The 21,626-nt window shown below is 51.5% G+C and overlaps 1 protein-coding gene across 2 annotated transcripts; it reads right to left on the bottom strand.

Moving 5' to 3' along the window:
* Positions 1-555: 555 nt before the first annotated feature.
* LOC307112365 (pancreatic lipase-related protein 2-like) lies at positions 556-21,459 on the bottom strand. Of its 2 annotated transcripts, none has more exons than XM_079792989.1 (13): positions 21,376-21,459; positions 21,047-21,095; positions 18,331-18,485; positions 16,487-16,612; positions 14,329-14,463; positions 13,542-13,653; positions 12,276-12,395; positions 10,712-10,831; positions 7,300-7,433; positions 6,686-6,815; positions 4,273-4,384; positions 3,002-3,169; positions 556-682 (listed from the first exon to the last, which is right to left on the bottom strand). In XM_079792989.1, the coding sequence occupies exons 2-13, from the start codon at positions 21,093-21,095 to the stop codon at positions 619-621; spliced, it is 1,425 nt and encodes a 474-aa protein (XP_079649115.1). In that variant the 5' UTR covers positions 21,376-21,459; the 3' UTR covers positions 556-618. The 2 variants fall into 2 exon arrangements, with proteins under 2 accessions (XP_079649115.1, XP_079649116.1); XM_079792990.1 differs by having other exon boundaries at positions 7,300-7,418.
* Between the last annotated feature and the right edge of the window lie 167 nt (positions 21,460-21,626).

Genomic DNA, 21,626 nt, shown 5'->3' with positions numbered 1-21,626 from the left:
TCGTTGTACTGTTGATGTTTGGCTCTGTTGACTCATGAGTTTGCCGACCACTGCCCTAGGATGTTAAGAGCTGGGCAGGCAACACGTGGAAGTAATGATGAGCTTTTCAAATAGGACAGAACTTCGTGGTCTACGTTAGAACAGGCCACACAGGTGCCCTGAAAAAGATGGTGGCAAAGGACCGCGGGTGGGAGGTTTCAGACATGACCTGCAGCCAACTTGGCTCCAGCATTTTGTTGTTGTTGTTAATCCTCATCCGAGGACATTTTTTCCCATTGATTTTTAGAGAGAGTGGAAGGGAGAGAGGGAAGGAGAGAGAGAGAGAAAAAAAAACATCCATGTGAGAGAGACACATTGAGTGGTTGCCTCTCCTAAGCTCCCCAACTGGGGCCAGGGATGAAACCTGCAACCCTTGTATGTGCCCTTGACCAGGAATCGAACCCGAGACCCTTTGGTGCTCTAACCACTTAGCACACTGGCAGGGGCCTTGGCTCTAGTCTTAAAAGTCATTTCCAAAATATGACCCCAGAACCCGGAGGATGTCAAACTCACACCTTGATGTCAACCCGAGGGCATTAAAAATTTATTACCACAAAGAGACAAGAGAGCACCACATTTTTAACAAGGGTGAAGGGACAGCAACCGGTCTTCTTTCACGGTGTCGTCACTGCAAAAATGATACCTGCGGAGAGAACACGTTCAGCGTGAGGAAATGTGTGTGCATCCATCTAGCCAAACCCTGGAATTCAGACCCTTCTGACTGAAAGGCTCGGCTACACCACGCAGAGTCCAGGTGATTCTTACTAAGCAAAACCACTTAAAGAACGCCCTCTCCCCCTGCGGCCTTTTAACAAGCTGAAAGCGAATCAGCTGTGTCAGACGGCGGATTTTCAAAACCAAGAGGGTCTCCAGTGAGCCTGAAGCTGTGGGTGGGCCTGGCAATGCATTTAGGGGATAGGGGTGCCCCCGCCTGCCCAGAGGGAACTTTCCCTAGAGTTAAGAACCTGGGGGGTTCTCCATACATTGCTGCTGGGAATGGAAAATGTGGCAGCCACTTTGGAAAACAGTCTGGCAGTTCTTCTAAAGGTTAAACATAGGAGTGACCACATAACCTAGCAATTCCGCTCCTAGGTATGTGCCCAAGAGAAATGAAAACATATGTGCACACAAAAACTCGTACATAAATGTTCACAGCAGCATTATTCATAACAGCCCCAACGTGGAAACATCCCTGATGTCCATCAACTGCTAAATGGATAAATAAAATGTGGTATATCCATATAACAGAATATTATTTGGCAGTAAAAAGGAATAAAGTACTGATACATGCTACAACATGGATGAACCTTGAACACATTATGCTACGTGAAAAAAAGCCAGTCACAAGGGACTATATATATATATATTGCATGACTCCATTTATATGAAATGTCCAGAATAGGAAAATCTATCGAAATAGAAAACAGGTTGCCCAGGGCTGGAGAAAAGGGACGGGAGGTTATGGGATGATGGCTGATAGGTGTGGGTTTTTTGGGGGAAGGGTGATGCAATGTTCTAAAATTGACTTTAGAAATGATTACACAACTCTGCAAATGGACTAAAAATCACTGAAGTATATACTTTAAGTGGGTGAACACAGGCTATGACAATGATATCTCGATAGAGATGTTGAGGGGAAAAAAAAGATCATGGAGGGATGTCACTCCTGAAGAGGGTGAAGCCTGCCCAGTGGGGGCAACAACCCAGCCATGAGCTGCAGGACGCCTGGCCTCCTCCTTTTCCTGTGGGACCCTTTGGCTAAAAGGGCATGGTTGGCCAAGCGAGCCTTTCTCAGGGCTCAGCTTCACAATGTGGCTCCGTGGCAAGGAAGCCCTTATATGGGGAGAGATGTTGGTGCTTGGGATGTATAGTGGGTGAGCTGTACCGTACGTGAAAACAAAACCTACCCTCACCTCCACCTAAACGCTGTGAAACCCAGACAGTTCGACAAGGCATCCCCCAGCCAGGCCTCACCGACCCTCAGCTCCACGGCCGGCTGTGTGAGCTGGGCGGGCACAGTGGAACAAGGGCTGGATTGGAGGTCCGAGGACTGGGTTTCAAGCCCTGGGCGTGCCTCGGGCTCAAGCTCTGCTCACTGGCACAGCCGCAGTGACCTCTGACCCTTCCAGCACCACGCCCAGGAATCGGGACTATGACCAGTCACTGTCAGCACAGCTAAGTCATGCAGCTGAGCAAGGCCTTCGTAGGTGTTTTTGAAAATAGTTTGCCAATATTCTTCCCTCTAGCTTTCCTCGGTGGCCTTAGACACGTTATGTGACTCTGTAAACCTCACTCTTCTCATCTTAACATGAGAGCAGGTGAAAGGTGATCTCCAAGTTTCCTTCAGACGCTGACATGTTATTTTTTATCATCCTCTTTTACGGTAGCCTTTTTTTTCTTGCCACATTTTAAACACTGTTATGTTCTCTCCCTACTCTCACCAAGTCAGATTCTATCCTCTCAGCAAGAGAAGAGCTTCCACTGTGAGCTAGATCCTAACACAGTCTGTATGCCTCTCAGGCCACAGTCTCCAAACAAAACAATTTGTATGAAATAAACCCTGAGATTTCCTACAGCTGCTGCCCAGGCGCTTTCCTTATTGTTTGAGATAAAATAGAGTCTCTTATTGGCCTGTATCTCAAACCTATGCCTTACAATTGATGCCTTGCTCCGGCCAAGTTGAATTTGGCTTAAGGGAAATGATGGTTGATTTTCCAAAGGAAATCAGATGGATAGATGGAAAGATGCAGAGTTGAGAGGAATCGTTGGGTAGATGAATGGCTGCATGGATAAGTGGATAGGTAAGTGGTTAAGTGGATGGACAGAAAGGGATGAAGGAATGGGTGGGTAGCAGGCTATGTGGGTGGACGGGTGGGTGATGGAGTGCATGCGTGTATGTTCGTAGAGGTAGACGGATAAGGGAATATAGAAACAAGACTCCGGTGGGATAAAGGATACTCACTCAGTCCCATCTTCACCACTCTGCACTGTGATTCTCGAAGCCCCCAGCTTGTACGTGAAGAGGTTTATCACATGGTTGTTCCAGAGGAACTTAACCTTCTGGACTTTTCCAACGTTGATGTCCACATCAATGTCACGCACATGATTTGCCTCTGGTTTGAGGGATCCTCTGCAAACATAGACATAAAGTGTTCTATCCGCTGGGTAGATGAATACCCAGGGTGACAGCACCCTGCTGTTCCTCCAAACAATGGCTGCTGCTGTTGGCTCTCTGCAATTCCCTTGAATGCCCCCATACACATCCAGGGACTAAAACACAGACGCATCTGTGAAGAACACACCTTTACAGTAATCCTGGACTCCAGATTTCCACTGTCTTCACTGGGACCTAGAGGGAAGGCAACTACTTGGGGCGGCATATTGACTCTCTAATTTCACTGCAGGACTTGTTATCTTTGTTTAAAGACCCATGTGCTTCAGCCGGGGTCATTTGTGGGCATCTCATATGTAGCATAAGAAGTAGTCAAAGAACGTTAACCTGAAAATTATTATGCAAACTTAGTGCACAAACAGAATCTAATTTTACCACACAGTTATCCAACACATTCTTACCAAGCGCCTCCTGTACCCGCACAAGCGAGGTGCTGAGGCTACCATAGCAACAGGAAGCTAGCTTCAGGCTTCACATGGAGCACAGCACGAGTGGGGGATGGAGTGTGTGTGTGGGATGGGAAGCAGTTGCCATATAAATGTGCCTTGTCTAAGGAGAACATGATATTCACAAAACTTAAGCAGGGCCTGGCTGGTGTGGCTCAGTGGTAGAGTGTGGACTCATGAACCAGAAGGTCCCAGTTCAATTCCTGGTCAGGGCACATGCCCAGGTTGTGGGTTCAATCCTCAGTAGGGGGTGTGCAGGAGGCAGCTGATCAATGATTCTCTCTCATCATTAATGTTTCTTTCTCTCTCATCCTCTCCTTTCCTTTCTCTGAAAAAAATAAATTTAAAAACAACAACAACAACCCCACAACTTAAGCAGGAAGGAAGCAGTGATTGGCAATCCAGGAGTCAGCCTTTAAAATCGCAAGTGCTTCCTCTCTGGGCCTCCCTCTCCTATGGGGTGATTTCATTAGGTGCTGAGAGACTTGCTTCGGCTCTGACATTCTACGATTCACAGGTTCTGTATGGCTAGATGTATGTAGAAGTTTATACCCAATCTTTTATTAATAACCTATTAGGGAAAGTAGGGTCATTTGGCTTTACTATCAAACTTACTTGAAAATTTCATATTGCTTTGAGTTTCCATTACTTCCATACAAAGCAATCCTGATGTACCCACTCACTTTCTTTTTTCCAGCCAGTGTGACTGATACCCTGTATCTCCAACCTGTGCAAAGAAAAAATACAATCAGCTCAATGGACTCATCTTGTTGGGGAAAAAAAATAAATAACCCATGGGAGCATTCTTGTTCCAAGCTCTGAATCCCCCATGAATGGGAGGTAAGGGTGAATGTAACTAATGGTTTCCTTCAATGCAGTTGGGGGTCCCAGGAATTCTGATGCTAGGTGGGGGTGAGGGACTCGGCGGGCAGGGAAAGTAAATATTACAGCTCAGCACAATCTCTTGCCAACCCAGCCAGGTATGTGTTCCGAGGGATGGAGGGTGGCTGGTTACTCTACCCGGGTACCCAGGTGCACACCACTGACTACACCAGGGAGGCCACGGGAGAGGGAGACATCTGGGCTCCAACATTTGGATAAATCACGTACTGTTCCCTTCTTTATTTTTATTATTTTCCCATGCCATGCACATATTCTCAGTGGAAAAACAACACAGATAAAATTTAAAAAATGAATAAACCCTTTCTCAGCGCTCTGTCTACCTGCCCTCCGTCTCAGGTCTTCCCAGTTTGGTCTGTAGACTTAACCAAGCCCAGCGGGGTGACTTGCTTCCCAGGGACAGTTGGCATTGTCTGGAGATGTTCTTGATCGTCACACCCGGGGGATGGGGTGGGTGGGTGCAGGACTACTGACATCTCACTGGTAGAGGCCACGGATTTGCTAAACATACTGCAATGCACAGGACAGCCCCCCAGTAACAAATAATCCAGTCCCGGATTTGAATAGAGCTGAGATTGGGATACCCTGAGCTAGAGCTTTCTATGGGCATTTACACACACACATATGAACGTATAAAAATAGCATTTTGCCCGGCTGGTGTGGCTCAGTAGCTGAGCATAGACCTAAGAACCAGGAGGTCACGGTTCGATTCCTGGTCAGAGCACATGGCCGGGTTTCAAGCTCCATCTCCTGTAGCGGGGCGGGGGGTGCATGAGGCAGCAGATCAACGATTCTCTCTTATCATTGATGTTTATATCTCTCTCTCCCTCTGAAATCAATTTTTAAAAACCTATAGAAATAAATAAATAATGAGGCTTTTTCCCCTTCCATAAATAATATGCACTGTTTATTCTCTATTCTCTCCATCCATCCCCACGCCCTTCCCTGTCCTGTCCTGTGCTTTATAAGGTCGGCCTCACCAGGGATCCTTGCCGCTGGCTTTTCATTGGGTTCAGCCCATCAGAGGCTTGCACGGGAGGCCAGTGGCAGGAGGAGGGAGATGGAGGTGCTTGCTCCCCTGCAGCCTCCTTGCTCTAGTACCAGGTGTCTGGCAGTAGCTCGCTTCACTCCATACCTGAAGCCCCGCAGCCACTAGATTCTGGGCACCTCAGCATCCCTGGTTTGTTCTTTCAACCCTGTCCACACCTCCAAAAGCGGGCCCTCCAAAGAGGTCTCCTCATTTGAACCACTTGAATGAGCTCTGTCTTCAGCAGAGACCCTGACTGGAACGTGATATATTACGTGATGTTTTGCTATTTGCCTTTTAACTTAATATGCCTTAGAGGTTTTCTAGATCCTTCCTTGAATGGTTACATACAGGATTTGGTTGTTTAACCAGTGGTGGAATCTAGGTTTCTCCCCACGTTCTTTTGGTATTAAAGTCAATGCTGCGTGAACATCCTTGAATACCTTCTCCCGCACACATGCAAGCGTTTTCCTAAGGTGCGTTCTGACTTAAAGGAATATGCTTGTAAGACTTTATAGATACTCCCAACTGTTATCGTTTATGCTAAGTGTCGTGAGTATTACATGAAATACTGTGTGTAAACAGTGTTCTGTGAAGTGCTGCATAAATGTTTTTAAATGTAAAACTCCCTTGGAAAATAAATGCTCTTCTGTTCAACCATCATGTAATATTAATCATAACAAACAAATCTTGGTGCTTTTACTATCTTCCTTTTAAGTGAGAATCTGGGCAAAATAACACCAAAAACACAGCATGCTCATGTGTGTGTAAACAGGGGGACTAGTGTGGTGGGTAATCACGGGGGTGCCTTTGCCCCATCTTGCCTTCTTCTGTTAATGGATCCGTCCTTCCTGCCACAGGGTTGGGTGGACATGTGACCAGCCTGGGCCATTCACGGTCAACCCACTCCACTGGTCAGGATTATTGGTTAAAGGGGTGAACGTGTGAGGCAAGACAAATGCCATTCTACCGTCCTCCCATTATTATTTAAGCTCGCTGGTGTTGAGTCTCTACCCATTGCTACCAAGGGTCCTAACTGACAAGGTTGATACACCCTTTAAAATCAGTTGCAGCTTTTAAATGGGTAAGATGGAAACTTACGAGTGAAGTTGCCGCTCTCTCCTGTGTTCAGGAAAAACGTCTGTCCCACGGCGCTGGTCTTCCCCTGGAACTGGTCAGCATAGTGCCCCATTTTGGGGCATCCTCCGACTGGACACGGGAAACAGCTCTTCTGTATAAAAACAACAATTTGTCTGTGAGTGGTAGGCCTTTGACTCACTCACTCATTCAATTGATCAATTCACCTTCCCATCCATCCATCCATCCATCCCTCATCCATCCACTCATCCACCTAACCATCTTTCTATTCGTCTATCCATCTACCCTCCATCCATTGATTAAAGCACACAATCTACCCTCCATCCATTGATTAAAGCACACATGCATCCATCTCACCCATGTCGTTCAGGCATCCTTTGAGAATTTTTCAGAATGAAAAGTTGGGGATCTAGGCAAGGCCCAGCTGGGTCAGGTCTGTGCCATCCGCCGCCTGCCCACCCCGATCCCCGGAGGAAGAAGGCTCCGTGAGGCTCAGCATTACCACTACCGCCTCTTACTAGTTGTGGAGTTACATCTCTGTGCTGTTCCAAGCCACAGGGACAGAACCAACAACAACAGAGCCACCCCACCCTCCCCAGGCCCCTGGTGAGACCCACCTGCTCAAACTCATCGTAGGAGGCACACGGGTAGCCCAGGAAGCCGTCGGGGTTGAGGATGCTGCTGGAGTAATACTTGTAGCTTCTCAGGTGATTGCAGGCCACAAAGTCCCGGGTTCCTAAGGAAGCAAAAGCTGCGGGAGCCCATAGGAGACTCTCACTTTTGAAGCTTGAACCGTTCTGATCTGAATAAGGGGTCACCTCCTCATTTCACAGAGGGGTGTCGGCATTCCCGAATGCCTCGGTCACCAAAGTTCCTGTCATTGACTTTGACATACTTTGGGGCAAGCAGGAAATAGTTCATGATCAACATTTACAGCACATAGAGGTGGTATCTGGGGGCTCCTTTAGTAATGGTGTTTGGCTTTCCTCTGCCCGCACTGTGCCCATGTGCTGAGCAGGGCCTACTAGGGGCTGGGCATGTGCTGGGGAGGGACGAGTTCTAACAAGGACGTGTGTCCAATCCTCCAGGGGCCAGGCGTCTGACAGAAGTGAAGGATGAGGGCTGGGGGCCTTGGGGAGAGTGAGAAAAATACATACAGAAAGAAGAGAGAGAGAGAAGGGGTGGGGGGAAGAGGGAGAGAGAGAGGCAATAGCTTTCAAAAGGAATCTTACACAGTCAGCCAGTTGTTGAATGTTAAGGCCCAGATGGCTTGGTCTTCTGGTTTTTCACGAGAAACCTGCATCTTGACTTTGACATGACAATGTTTCATGCTTACATGACAGCAGTACATTCCCTCTTAAAAACTGGTCCCTGTGAAGGCCGACCCCCGACCACTGGCTGCTGTGGGTGGTGTTGGGCCGGAGGGCCCCTGTTTGAGAACCAGGGACCATACCTGCGGGCCTGTCCCAGGAATGCAGCTTTTCTGTGCCCATGGCCCCGGGCTGAGAAATTCCTCTTCCTTGCCCTTCGCCCTTTGCCCTTCGAAAGTGCAAGGTAAGAGCAGTGGAGACCAAAGTCCCCTTGGCTCTAGGCCACTGTGTCACTGCATTTTCTCTACCACCTTTGCTTTAACCCAAGGCCTCCTATTTGCAAAATTGTTTTGTGTGTGTGTGTGTGTGTGTGTGTGTGTGTGTGTGTGTGTGTGTTTTCATTTCTCCAGCTCTTTGGTACAAAACCTCCATGGTGTGATGCACAGTGACCCCAGACATACCTGGGGACCACTTCCGGTGGATCTGGGGGCTTTATCCATCACCATGGAGAACAGACGGGTCCTCTTTGTGCTGGTGGATTAGCCCTGCCTGCCCCAGGGCCCAGCGACTCCAGCCAGGCCGGGTGGTGCCTGGCACCAACAGTCATTACCAGACAACACAACCTGCTTCCACCTTCATTGTTTCTTTCTTCCAGAATCGCTGCCCAGGGACCCATAATAGAGGGGCAAGTGGACTTCACTGTTCCTCCAGCCCCGCGCCCGGTGACTGGGAGCCCACACAATAGACGCGCACTCCTGTGGGCATGTTCACTCTGAATTGCCTCTTTAATTAAAGCTGGGCTCCTGGCTATTATGTGGGCCCTGCTGGTCGCTTCTGGGAGGGGCGGCCTCATTCCTTCAGCCGGGTCTTCCCTGGAGTTACCTGGTGCTGGGCAGAGAGCTCAAAGGCTCCATTGGCTGACGGTGGATGTTGGCTACTGCTTTATCGACTCTATTCGTTCACATTAAGCACATGGAATATTAAATGCTCAGTGGAGTGGGCTGTACTGAGCACATGGGCCAGGCCCTGAGCAGGGTACCGGGGTGTCTGGGATGCCCGGCAAACTCACAGCTGAGACAAATAAACACTAAAATGAAATGATCGCAGACTCAAAGCCTCCATGTGCAGGGGGGAGACAAAGCCCGGTCTCCAGGGAGAGGCCACAGGAGAAGAGCAGAGGCCGGACAAGGGCAGGTGACGGAGGTGGTGCTTTCAGTCACCTAATCGTGGGGGGAATGAGCTTGTCTCTCACGTAAACGCAGACCTCATACAGACCAAAAAGGGGCCACATACTAAACCTGCCAACCTCAGGGGAGGCCTGCATGGTGGCCTTACAAACTCAGAGGCCAAAAGCACCCACGCGGGGTGGGCTGAACATAAAGATTCCTAATTAAACGCGGGTCCTGGAGGGTAGTCCTGTCCCAGGCCTGTACTTCCTTGACAAAGGTTAATCTTTTTTTTTATTTTTAAATCCTCACCGAGGATATGTTTATTGATTTTAGAGAGAGAGAGAGAGAGGAAGGGAGAAAGAGAAACATTGAGGTGAGAGAGAAATACCACTCAGTTGCTGCCCATATGCGCCCTGACCAGAAATCAAACCCAAAACCTTTCTGGTATATAGGACAAAGCTCCAACCAACTGAGCCATCAGCCAGGGTGACAAAGAATCTTTACCTTCATTGAAACTGTTTTCTTTTTGCATCTAAGAAAATGCACCTTTTTGAATATCAGAGTAATCTTTTCCAGGTCCCTCAGGGCACCCCCCTTCAAGAGCACCAGACCCCGGAACCCCTCACTGTGACCTTATTCCCCAAATACCACCTCTATGTGCTCTAAATGTCAATCATTAACCATCCTGTACCCACCAATGTAAAAGAATGTGCCTCTCTGTTTTACTTTTTATCCAATTCCAGAGATTTCCCGTTTGACTTCCTTCCCCCTCCCCAATCTACCACCCGTGGATTTCATGGAACCCCTTCTGTCTCCTCTTTTTATCCTAATGTATAAAATAAGCTGTAAAACTGCTGTTCTCCAGAGCATTTTCTCAGTCCGTTGAGATTTTGCTTCCCAGCAATTGTCGTCAGTTTGGCTCCAATAAACTCATAAAAATTCTCTACAGGTTTGGACATTTCTGGCATTGACACACACAAGCCTCATCGCCCCTAGACCTCCAGGCCTCCCACTCCATGCATGCACTCCCCAAACCCACAGAGCATGTCCCCACTTGGTCCTTTTTCCAGCTCAGTCCCTTTCCAGACCTAGCACCTGCCGACAGCAAACGGCAAGAAAGTCAAAGCCCTCCAAATCTTTGTGCATGCCCTTCAAGGAGCAAGCAGTGAAAGTAGGATGGGGGTGGGGGTGGGGGTGGTGATGGGGGCAAAGCTAGAACTGGTATTTGCCAATGTGCCCGGCCAGCTCATGCCTCAGCATCCTGATGTGGGGGAGACGACACAGGCTGGTATGAGGTTGGGACTTTGCAGCCAGAAATTGAACTTTAACAAAAGGTGGCCTTGGGCAAGTTTTATAACTTTTCAGATCCAGTTTCTTCATCTGTGAAATGGGGATAATCAGAGTAACTCTCTCATGGCGTTGTGACAATGCCTGGGACAGAATGAGCACGCCGTAAGTGGAGGCAAAATTCAGTACTACCCGGGCCCGGCCACGCATCCTGCCTTCTCCCCCAGGACAGCACTGCCGTCTTGCTTTGCTAATGTACGTACCTTCCCAGAGTCCATTTATATCAACGATGGATGAAAGGATATTTTTCTGACATCCGGGCATTTGCTTTCCTCCATTTGGGTAGAAATCCAGATGGCCCACCTTCTGGCTCATTCCAAAACCTGAAACATGGGAAGCAGTGGTGAGCAGGGAGGTAAGTGGTCCCAAGGCAAGGTCATGGTCCCAGAGAGCGTCCGACTCCTTCCGACCAGAGTGAGAGTCTTCTTGGCAAACTGTCCCCTCAGCACAGCCACCCCGCCCGGCTTTGCAGAACGCTCTCAGAGATGAGCCCTTAGCAAGACAAGGAAGGAGGAGAGAGCAGAGGCAGTGAGCATGCCTACATGTGTATTTGAATGTGTGTCTGTCTGTCTGTCTGTCCTGGGGAGGCTGTGAACAATACTAATATACCCTGATACCGTTATGCATCATAGACACTATCAGCACTGTGTAATTTCCATTCCTTTATTCATTTTGAAATTTTGACTTTTATGTGATAAGGTTATATTGAGATTTCGTTGTATTGAGAGCCCAGCATAATGGCTGGACGCTTTGGCTTTTTAAGCACACAGACCCGTGATCACATCCTGGTCCTATTTACACACTCCATGATCTCGGGCAACTACTAAAGCTTTTCAAACCTCAGTATCCTCAGCTATGAAACAGTAATAATAATGCCCACTTTTTAGGGTGGTTACCGAGCGAGTATGTACAAATTGTCCAATGCAGCCCATGGTAACCATCACTATTATTAAAAACATACCCTTTGTTGGCATGCTTCATGAGGGTTTACATAAGAAAATATTGAAAAAAGAACAGTGAATTTATGTAATATTATGTAATATTAATTTTTGACATAATTTTAATTATTTAAAATTGTAATTTATTTAAACTAAGAACAACAATTCACCCATTTGATTTTAGGAGAATTAAATAAAGGGATATATTTGGTTTCCAACAACACAAACTATAACCAAAGTTCCCGCAAAAGAAGTGAGCAAAATATTCAAACATTAAGTTTGCATTTTGCAAGTATAGGTCAAGCATCCCATATAATAAAACCCTAATATGCAAATCAACTGAACAGCCGAATGACCAGTGGCTATGACAAGCACTGACCACCAGGGGGCAGACGCTCAATGCAGGAGCTGCCCCTAGTGGTCAGTGCGCTCTCACAGGGTGAGCGTGGCTCAGCCAGAAGCTGGGCTCACAGCTGGCGAGTGCAGTGGCAGCGCTAAGGACCCCCAAGGGGTCCTGGACTGCGAGAAGGCGCAGGCTGGGCTGAGGGGGCTTCCCCCCCACCCCCCACACCCAGTGCACAAATGGATAGTGGAGCTTAGGGAAGGTCACGGGGTTTGAGGACTGAGCAACAGCCTTCCATAGGCTACACCAGTGTTTGTCTGACCTGCCCGGGGCCACAGGCTGATACCACGGGCACTGGGCTGGCTGTTTGCAGCTGGCACCCACTTGACTGGTTGGCATCCAAGCTATTACTGTAGTTAACCATTCTGACTACCACCCCTGGACCTACTCTTACCAGTGACGCCCTGGTCACCAGGAGGAACTCACCTAGGTAAGGGACTATGGGCGAGGCATCCGTGTGAATCACATCCACAAACATGGCGTCGGACGGGTCCAGCCTCACCTCCTCAGGCGTGCCCTGGAAGCATGGTTCTGCCGGATCCAGTCCTGAAAGGGGGAGGTGCACAGTGACAAAGCAGGTCCCAACCCGGGACCCACAAACCCATGCGGCTCTCCGCCTGAAGCAGGGGCTGTGCCAGCTCATCTTCAAGAGAAGCAGCGGGTGGGAGGAGCATGGCTCACAGGACCCAGTGACCTATATTCCAGCCCAGGTTCTGCTTGAGGTCAAACGCGTGTCTTCCCTGAGCCTCGGTTTCCTCATCCGGAAAGTGGGAATAACAGCAACCTACCTTACAGGGCTATTGTGAAAACCCCCCACAAAGATACAAGAGAAAGAACTTTGCAATCTGAAAAATTCTCCATAAACATAATCTACGAATCCCTGGATCCTTCCCCCCATGCCTAGCACACAGCCCTGGGCAAAGGAGACAGCCATTAAACTGTTTGCACAGTTACATACAAACGTGATTCAGCCGTGTCTGTGTCTCTGTATAGTGTGCCTTCATTTTGCCTAGTGATTCATTCATTCATTCATTCATTCATTCATTCATTCTTATTATTATCTACTGAGTGAATCCTGTGACAGGTCTCAGCTACTTTCATGTTCTGCCTGTAGCTGGCACAGCAGCGACAATTAACATTTGTGGAACTGATGAATTCGTATTAAAAAATCATATAGCCGAAACTGGTTTGGCTCAGTGGATAGAGCGTCGGCCTGCAGACTAGAAGGTCCCGGGTTCGATTCCGGTCAAGGGCATGTGCCTTGGATGCGGGCACATGCCCGGTGGGGGGTGTGCAGGAGGCAGCTGATCGATGTTTCTCTCTCATCGATGTTTCTGACTCTATCCCTCTCCCTTCCTCTCTGTGAAAAATCAATAAAATATTTTTTTAAAAAATCATTTCACCGTTCAAAAATCTGCCCTACTCTAGCAATAATAATCCTGAGGTCATGAGTTGAATGTGCTAGTCACATTTTTCTTTTTTAATAAACGTGTTTTTATTTACAATCCTATATATATATATTTTTGTCATTCACGTGAAAATGTATGGGCAATTATTTTTTAAATCTAAGTCTGGCAGTGCCTAAAATCAGTGCCCCCGGACAACCAGTAGGGGCGCCCTTGGCCATGGGAAGTGCGTCCATCGCCCTGCAGGCGCGCCCCTCTCACCCCACCCCACCCCCGCACCCCTCACCTGTGATCCTGCCCACGCGGCCCCCCAGCCTCCTGCCCGCCTCTCCGGCTGCGTGCGAGCCCAGGCTGTGGCCGATGAGGTGCACGTTCTCCAAGCTGTAGCCCATCTCGGTCTGCGGAAGGATGGCGCATCAGTTCCCCCAGGCCCCGGTGGGGACGCCCTGGTTCGGGGAAGGGGATGGGGACAGGTCTCGGGAGGAACGACCGGGCTCCGGGACCACCTAGGACAGCGTGACCCGACCCTGGGCCACCGCAGTCTCCGAGTCCCGTGGCCCCAGTCCCGGGCCAACAGTGCGGACCAGCGGCGCCTGTGTCAACTGCAGCTCCGCCTGGGGAGCCTGGCCGGGCACTGCCTGCTCCATCCACGCCCACCGCGGCCTCCCTCCCCTCCCGCAGGGCTTGGACCGGCCTTCCAGAGCGTGGGTAACGGGCCCAGGTCTAGGGTGCTCAGGAATAGACCTTCCAGAAGGCGGTAAGGGGCTTTCCCCTTTCTGAGAAAGAAGTCTCATCTTCTGGGCTGAGAATTCCCAGAACAGCCTCCAAGGATGGCTTATTTCAAAAGGGGAAACCGAGGCCCAAAGTGGTTGGTTTGCCCCAGGCACCACGAGGGATCTTCAGGACTCCAGGAGGGAGAAGGCTGCAGTTTCATTTTAGGAAACTCCCCTCTGTGTGTCCAGGCTTCGGGCCCAGCCCCTGCGCACCAGTCCCCAGGCTGCCTCTGGGGGGCCCCGTGTCTGCCTGTCCCCCCTCGGCCCCTCCCCACAGGATGTGGCCCAGGCAGGATTTACCGACAGCCCTTGGATTAAGAAAGCTATCTCGGCTCCCACGACTCGAATGTTGTGGACGGCTTGGGTGTAATCTGTCCTGGCCCCACGCCTCCAGTCCACGCAGATGCAGTTCACCTTCTCCACCTTAAACATTTTCTGGGGGAGAAAAAACAAGGGGGAGAAACCAATGTATTAACAGGCACAGGCCGCACACTCCAGAGAGAGGAATTCACAGCCATCAAGCATCTAGTTGGTGTCAGCGTTTTAATATTCCTCCCACTTGTCCTAATCCTCACCACTTCACCAGGAACTGGGTACCTGATCCCCATTCGACAGATGTGAACACTGAGGCCTGGAATGGAGTGACTGGCCGAAGATCTCCCAGGTGGTTATTGGCACAGCCAGGAAAAAAAAAAATCGCTTACTACATCAGGGCTTAGCAAACTGTTATGGGAGGGCCAAATCCACCTGCTCATATAAATAAAGTTTTATTGGGCCCTAGTTGGTTTGGCTTGGTGGATAGAGCGTCGGCCTGCAGACTGAAAGGCCCCAGGTTCGATTCCAGTCAAGGGCACATGCCCGGGTTGCAGGCTCAATCCCCAGTAGGGGGCATCCAGGAGGCAGCTGATCAATGATTCTCATCATTGATCTTTCTATCTCTCTCTCCCTTCCTCTCTGAAGTCAATAAAAAATATATATTAAAAATAAAATAAAATAAAATAAAAAATAAAGTTTTATTGGGACACCCATTTGTTTACATATTCTCTCTCTGCTTTGGAGCGACAACAGAGTTGAGTTGAAACCATATGACCTGCAAATGCTAAACTATTTGCTGCCCGGCCCTTTACAGGAAGTCTGCTGACACTGGTACTAGGTAGCTGAAGCCACGGGAGGGCAGCTGTTATGTTCCCAACAATGCGTAGGTGGGAGATAGAAGGTATTAACGGACAAGATGACGTTTAGATGGAGGTAGGATACAATGCTCCGGACACGTGCGTCTTTTATATGATGTGGTGTGGCCACAGTGTACTGCCCAAGCACAGGCTGGTGCTGGGACCAAATAAATGTCAGAAAGGGCCCCTGCATATCCAGTGCTCATTTGAGGATGGCCTGGACTACCCCGGGGGTGAGGCAGGGAGGAGGTGCCTGGAGGCCAGGGCATCGCGATGGACACGTCCCCCTGACTCTCCCTGCTCCACGTTCACATGGCCTCCTTCTGGGACTTGGGGGCCCGTGTGAACGCCCAAACCTCAAGAGGAGCAGACCACCCTTGGGGAGACCCTCGAGGTCTCCCCCAGTGCAGACTAAGCTGAAAGCCATGCCTGTGGGCACCTCCTAACGACTAAATCTGTAGACACAGGTTGCGGTATTTTAGAGACAGGAGACCTGGTTTTGCATTCCCACCTCTGGATTCAACTCTGGGCAAGTGTTGAACTTTTCCTGCCTCCATTTCCTCATCTATAAAATGGGGACAATAACTCTACCTCCCTCACAACGTTGCTGGGGGGCAGGGGGTCAAGTGGGACAAAGACAGGGAAATAATGATCACCGAGTCAGGCTCCGAGGAAGTGCTCAGAAAATGGACGTGATGAAGAATAATTCATTACTAATATTGATGATAACTTCAGAACTGCGCCATCCCATACTGTGGCCACTGGCCCCAGGTGGCTATTAACAATTAATTGAAGTTTATACAATTTAAAAGTCAAGTCTTCGGTCACACTGGCCACATTTCAGGTGCTGGGTGAGCGCCGGGAGCAGTGGCTCCCGGTTGGGACAGTGACGCCATGGGGCCTTTGCGCCGTCACAGAGAGCTCAGTGGGACAGCAGGGTTTTAGCGGCAACGTTTACGCTGGTTCCTAATGTCACACGGGGGCTTTATATAAACCACCCGAGACAAATGCCAGGTAATTTGCTGATGCCTCCTCTTGTGGGGCGTTTTGATTGGGCTCTGGGTCTCTTTGGTCTCCAGAAGAGATGGCTGGCTAGAGGTCGGTGGGTCGGGAGAACTTGACAGTGGGCGCTCCGGAGAACCCAGGGTTTCCTGAGAGTTTTTAGGAAGGAGCATCTGTCTCTGGACTGTCTCCGTTCCCAGTCTCGGGGGCAGTGACGGGGAAAGTGTCTGAAGCTGGGTGCCCGGTGCTGGTCTCAGCGGGGAGTGGCCGGGGCGGGGCCCTACCTGGCACATGTCGGTCAGCCAGCTCTCCTCCCCCTTGTCTATGAAGCCGTGGATGATGAAGCGCGTCTTGCGGTCCAGTTGGAAGTTGGAAGCCTCCACGGTGGCCAGGTCCGTGGAGGAGATGCGCTGGTTAAAGTGGGAAAGGTGAATTGGGACGTTGGCCTTTCCAAGCCATGGACCCGGGAGAGCCAGTTCCAGGAAGCCTGGGTCACGGGACCAGCTCCCAGGAAGTTGGGTTGGGCTAGAACAGGAGTTCCTGCCCTGGGGTTTGAGGACAGGATTCGGAAGGTCCACGTTCATGGACTTTCTAGCATTTCTCTTAGTTGTGAAATTGGGCAACAAGCCACCCTCATCGTAACAACCCTCTGTCACCAATGGGAGTCACAGGTATTTCCATGTCACAGGGCAGTGGTCACGGATGTCTTAAAACTCAGTTATTCTCATTACTATTTCAAGTGACCGTAGTTGTTAGACCAACCCATGGATCTGGTTATGTAGTGAGATAATAATAAAGCAGCACATCTATGACTGTGACATATATTTATCTTTTCAAGTGTTCTGCTAACTGTTTTCTCAATATAATTGGCTTCCCTTGTAATCCAATGTATTTCATTTCATGCATTTAAACACATCATCCTGAGAAGGGGCCCCTCGGCGTCCCCAGATGGCAGAAGAGGTCCCTGGGACAGAAACGGGGAAGGGCCCCAGGCCAGAAGCACCAAAATGAGGGGAGAGGCGGCTCCGTGGAGCCTGAAGGGCACCTCAAGCTTGTAGCGCTTAAGAACCGACTCCTACAGGCCAGGGGCTCCTTCACCAGCCCCTGGGCACCACGCCTGAAGAAGGATCAGAAGATACAAACAGCCCAGCCACCACGTCCAAGCGGGCTCCCAGCTGGGGGCTCTCAGGGGGGAGTTTGTCACCTAGAATCCCACAGCAGCTGACCTCAGGGGTCGATGGCCAGCCACCGGCTCTCCAAACTGCCAGGGGTGGAGCTGTGAGCAGCTGAGCCCTGAGCACCTTCTTCCTGGTCACTACCTGGAAGGAGCCTGTCCAGCCTCCACCCAGCAGGCCTTCTGGGGACTGGACATCACTCCCAGGGTCCTTTTTGCTTTGGAGGTTAAATGGCGCCTCTCACCCTGGCCAGGGTTGCTCAATGGTTAGAGCATTTGGCCCATGCACCGAAGGGTCACGGGTTTGATTCCCTGTCAAAGGCTGGCACCTGGGTTGCAGGTTTGAGCCTGAGCCCCAGTTGGGGCTCATATGGGAGGCAACCAATCAGTGTGTCTCTCTCACATCAATGTATCAATGTTTCTCTCTCTCTCTCTCTCTCTCTCTCTCTCTCTCTCTCTCTCTCCCCTTTCATCCCTCCCTCCTACTCTCTAAAAGTCAATGGAAAAAACATCCTCTGGTGAGGTTAACAACAACAACAAGTCCCCTCTCCCACACCTGTCTTCTGGCTCATCAGGAAGGACTTACACCCCCCCCCCCCTCATTCCCCGAGGGGCTCCGCTCCTCCCCGGCCCAGTGCAGGAAGAAGAAGGCCACACCAGGCCCGGATCTCTCCATAAATGCTGCTCCTACGCCCTTCCTCCCAGGATCGGGGCTCAGTGCCGGGAAGTCCTGTGCACAGTGTGTGGAATGTGGGCGTCTCTGGGCCGGGCATCCATAGACCTCATCAGGGGTTCCCGATCCTCAGAGCTAGGGCGGCTGCCCGTGGTGAGGGGGCATCGCCCGGACCGCTCCACGGCCCTGCCTTTTCCTCAGACACCTGCGTGCAGGTGCCATGCAGGCGCCCCCATCCACCACCACCCCGCCCCCCGCAGCCCCGTCATGCCCGCTCTCACTTGGAAGTTGTTGGGGTTCTCATTTGTGTAGAGGAGAAACTGGGTGTCGATGTCCTTGGGGGCCCAGGGGAAGAGCTTCACGGGCCGCTGGAAGATCCCCGCCCAGGGCTTGTCATCGGGGAAGCAGCCGAAGGGTTGATAGCAGATCTCCTTTCCTGGGGCGGAAAGAGCCGCAACGGACACCGTGAGGCTCCGAAAAGGAGCAACCGCCTCGCCGCCGCCCCCCACGAGGCGTTTCAGGGTGCAGCCAGGGCCGCCGAGGCCAGTGCTGGGCTCCGCCTGCTGTCCGTGCTCCCCAAGTGCCACGGAGACAGGAACCGCCTGTACCCATCCCCAGCCCCTCCCTCGGCGATTCTGGTTCGGAGGGAGGCCAGGGGGCACGGATACCGCTCGTTTCATGCTGTTCTATCCCTTATCATCAGGCCGGAGGGGGACTGGCTGAGGTTTGCTGGGAACCTTCTGCCCTAAAACCACCTCTTCCAGGAAAGCCATGACGGCCCTTTCCGTGCCGTCGCCGGCAGCAGGTGTGATAGCATCTGCGATCCTGCAGCGCAGAGAGGCTGCGGGATGGAGCCTGCCGCCGGCTACACCCACACCGCAGCCGGTCGTGGGTGCGGTCCAATCCCCGTGTCTCATGTCATCCCCTGCGCACATTGTCCCCCCAATTACTCTCTGCCATGTCAGGTTTTCCCTGTTGTTCTTAGAAAAGGTACATTGCTTAAGGCCAGGGAGGACTGATTCTTGCATCATTCTGGATATAGTACGGGCTCAACACATGCAACCGACGATCCAAATAACCACGTCTCCACCTGAGGGTCCCTCCTCTAGGCGACAGCACCAGCATTTCCACCGAGTGCTCACTGGGGCGGCATGCTCAAATCCAGAGGTCTCAATGGGTCTTCTCCCTGAGGCTTCCTCAGCTCCGAAACGGATGGTGCCAGATGTTGGCCATTCACTCAAAAGCTGATACTAGTTACCAGTTTTTACCACCGGAAGCAAGAGTAAACTGTTTACTCGGTGCCAGATCCCACACCGGCGCTTTACCAGTATTATTCCCTCTGAGCCTCAACGCAGCCCCGGAGTAAGGAATCGCTCCCATTTTACAGATGGGAAAACCAAGGCACAGAGAGACAAAGTAAGCGGCCCAAGGTCACAGCCGGTGGTGGAGCCAGGATTTGAACTGGGGGAGTTTAATTGGGGATAAAGCTAGGCACCGAGGAGATAGAAAGACACATCAGGTACAAACCCTGCCTTGAACGAGAGGACAACTAACAGGGAAGGAATCATGACGGCCTTGACTTCCTTCCAGGAAGAGGGGCCAGTCCCCGAGGAAGGGCTGCGGAGACTAAAGCAACTCTTGCTTCAGGTGGTAAGTGCAGGAGCTTGAAGGCCAGGGTTAGGCACCGGGCTGTTAGGTGGATAGTGCATGGGAGGTGCTGGTGGGTGTGGTGGGACCTGCGCTCCATGAAGGTGATTTAGGGAACCCAGTGTGGGTGGCTCAGAGGCAGGAGAGCCTGGGAGAGGTGGGTTGGAGGGGGCAGTGCAGGGATGGTGGGTCTGAGAGGTAACTGGAATTCTAGTTTTGAGTGACAGTGGAAATGAAGGGAAGGGTGGAGAGACGGGATAGGGCAGGTGTCCGAGCCTGGACAAGTGAGTCTGAGGCGTGATGGGAGCTGCCTGGAAATTGGGAGGGAGGCGGGCAGAGGCTGGGTAAAGGGGAAGCCAACAGGAGCAGGGCGAGGGGAGCTGGGAGTGACCTCGGTGGGATGCCCGCATTTAGGGCAGGAGGAGGCAGCGGAGGAGCAAAGGAGACCAAGAGGCGTCAGAAAGGACCGAGGAGCAGCCAGACCCTGTGGGCTCTGCTCTCCGGAGTCAGGCCTGCTGCGTGGCCAAATGGAAGGCAGGCCAAGAGGGGGCTGGGGCGAGGTGAGGAGAGAAGGAGGCCTTGTGGTGCGGAAGGAAGCCCAGCAGAAGGGAGGCCAGAGGAACGGCTCAGACTGGAGCTGGAGAGACAGAGGTGGAACAGCGAGAGGAGTGATGGGGAGGGATGGACAGGAGGGGGCGCTCAGGTCGCAGGCCCGGCAGGACAGTTTTCCGTAGGACACGTCCATGTAGCATAGGCTGCAGACACGCACTTGTCCATGCAAGGGACGGAGGGTGTTGGGAGCCTGCCGAGAGCACCCTCCCTCACCTCCGCTGCCCAGCAGCCGGCCGCCTCGGCCACCCCATCACAGCCAGTTGCTGGAGGAGAAGGGCGGGTGGGTCCCCGGGGTCACCTGTGTCCAAGATGTTGCCCTGTGTTTGCTACAGCGTCAACACTCCCCGACTGGTAGAAATTGTTTTTCTTGAAATAGTGATAAGGAGCCCTAACCGGTGTGACTCAGTGGATAGAGCGTTGGCCTGCAGACTCAAGGGTCCCAGGTTCGATTCCGGTCAAGGGCATGTACGTTGGTTGCGGGCACATCCCCAGTAGGGGGTGCGCAGGAGGCAGCTGATTGATGTTTCTCTCTCATCGATGTTTCTAACTCTCTCTCCCTCTCCCTTCCTCTCTGTAAAAAAATCAATAAAATATATTTTAAAAAAAAGAAATAGTGATAAGGCTATTCGTTATGATGATAATGGTGATGGGGCCTCTGGCTGCCCCACCCGGAGGCCAGCCCGGGCACGGTCCCTTTCTTCACCCCCCTTTCCCCCGGGATGGGGACAGCCTCCTCACCTCTGACGGTGGCCAGCAGGAGGAGGCCGACGATCCAGGAGGGCAGCATCTACAGGATGGGAACACAGACACCCAGACAGTGGGGACCGTCGCCCAACCCAGACAGGGCCGGGGGCCTGCAGCCCAGGGCAGCCCGGTGCCTGCGTCCCATCGGGCTGTCCCTCCGGGCGGGGACCCTGAGGCTGAGGCCTCCCCGCACAGGGCGGGGGCAGCGCCTCTGCAGAACCGGGTGCAGGATCCTCCCGGCGCAGTGGCTGCTGCCCCTGGGCCACGGCCCTCTGGCCGCCCGACCCCGCCAAGCGCCCTGCCCGGGCAGAGCGATGACTTACTGTGTGACACCTGCGCTCCACTCAGCCCCAGGGTGGCCGTGGCCTTTTATAACCAGGCTTTATCCTTTGGACTCTTTAGAGGAAAGGACAGGAAGACAGATAAGTGTGCTTTGCGCCGAGATTATCATAAACACATACAATCAGCTCAGCCGGGGAGCGGGGCTATTTATAAAGTGAGATTGGAGGGAGAAAAAAAAACAGACTTTGGGGACAGGACAGGACCCCGTTAATCTGAATCTACAGGTTCAGCT

The sequence above is a fragment of the Cnephaeus nilssonii genome (genome assembly GCF_951640355.1).
Source record: "Cnephaeus nilssonii genome assembly, chromosome: 16".
In the NCBI taxonomy this organism is placed as follows: Eukaryota; Metazoa; Chordata; class Mammalia; order Chiroptera; family Vespertilionidae; genus Cnephaeus; species Cnephaeus nilssonii.
The sequence above is the reverse complement of the archived record's forward strand: the minus strand, read 5'-3'. Positions and strand labels throughout refer to the sequence as shown.

What these genes read in the sequence shown, in the direction of transcription:
- LOC307112365 (XM_079792989.1), bottom strand. Translation starts at nt 21,095, where the DNA reads ATGCTGCCCTCCTGGATCGTCGGCCTCCTCCTGCTGGCCACCGTCAGA. An exon ending in CCTGCTGGCCACCGTCAGAG is followed by an intron (nt 18,486 to 21,046) that starts GTGAGGAGGCTG and finishes TTTCCGCCCCAG; the next exon opens with GAAAGGAGATCTGCTATCAA. An exon ending in GCCCATAGTCCCTTACCTAG is followed by an intron (nt 10,832 to 12,275) that starts GTGAGTTCCTCC and finishes CCCATGTTTCAG; the next exon opens with GTTTTGGAATGAGCCAGAAG.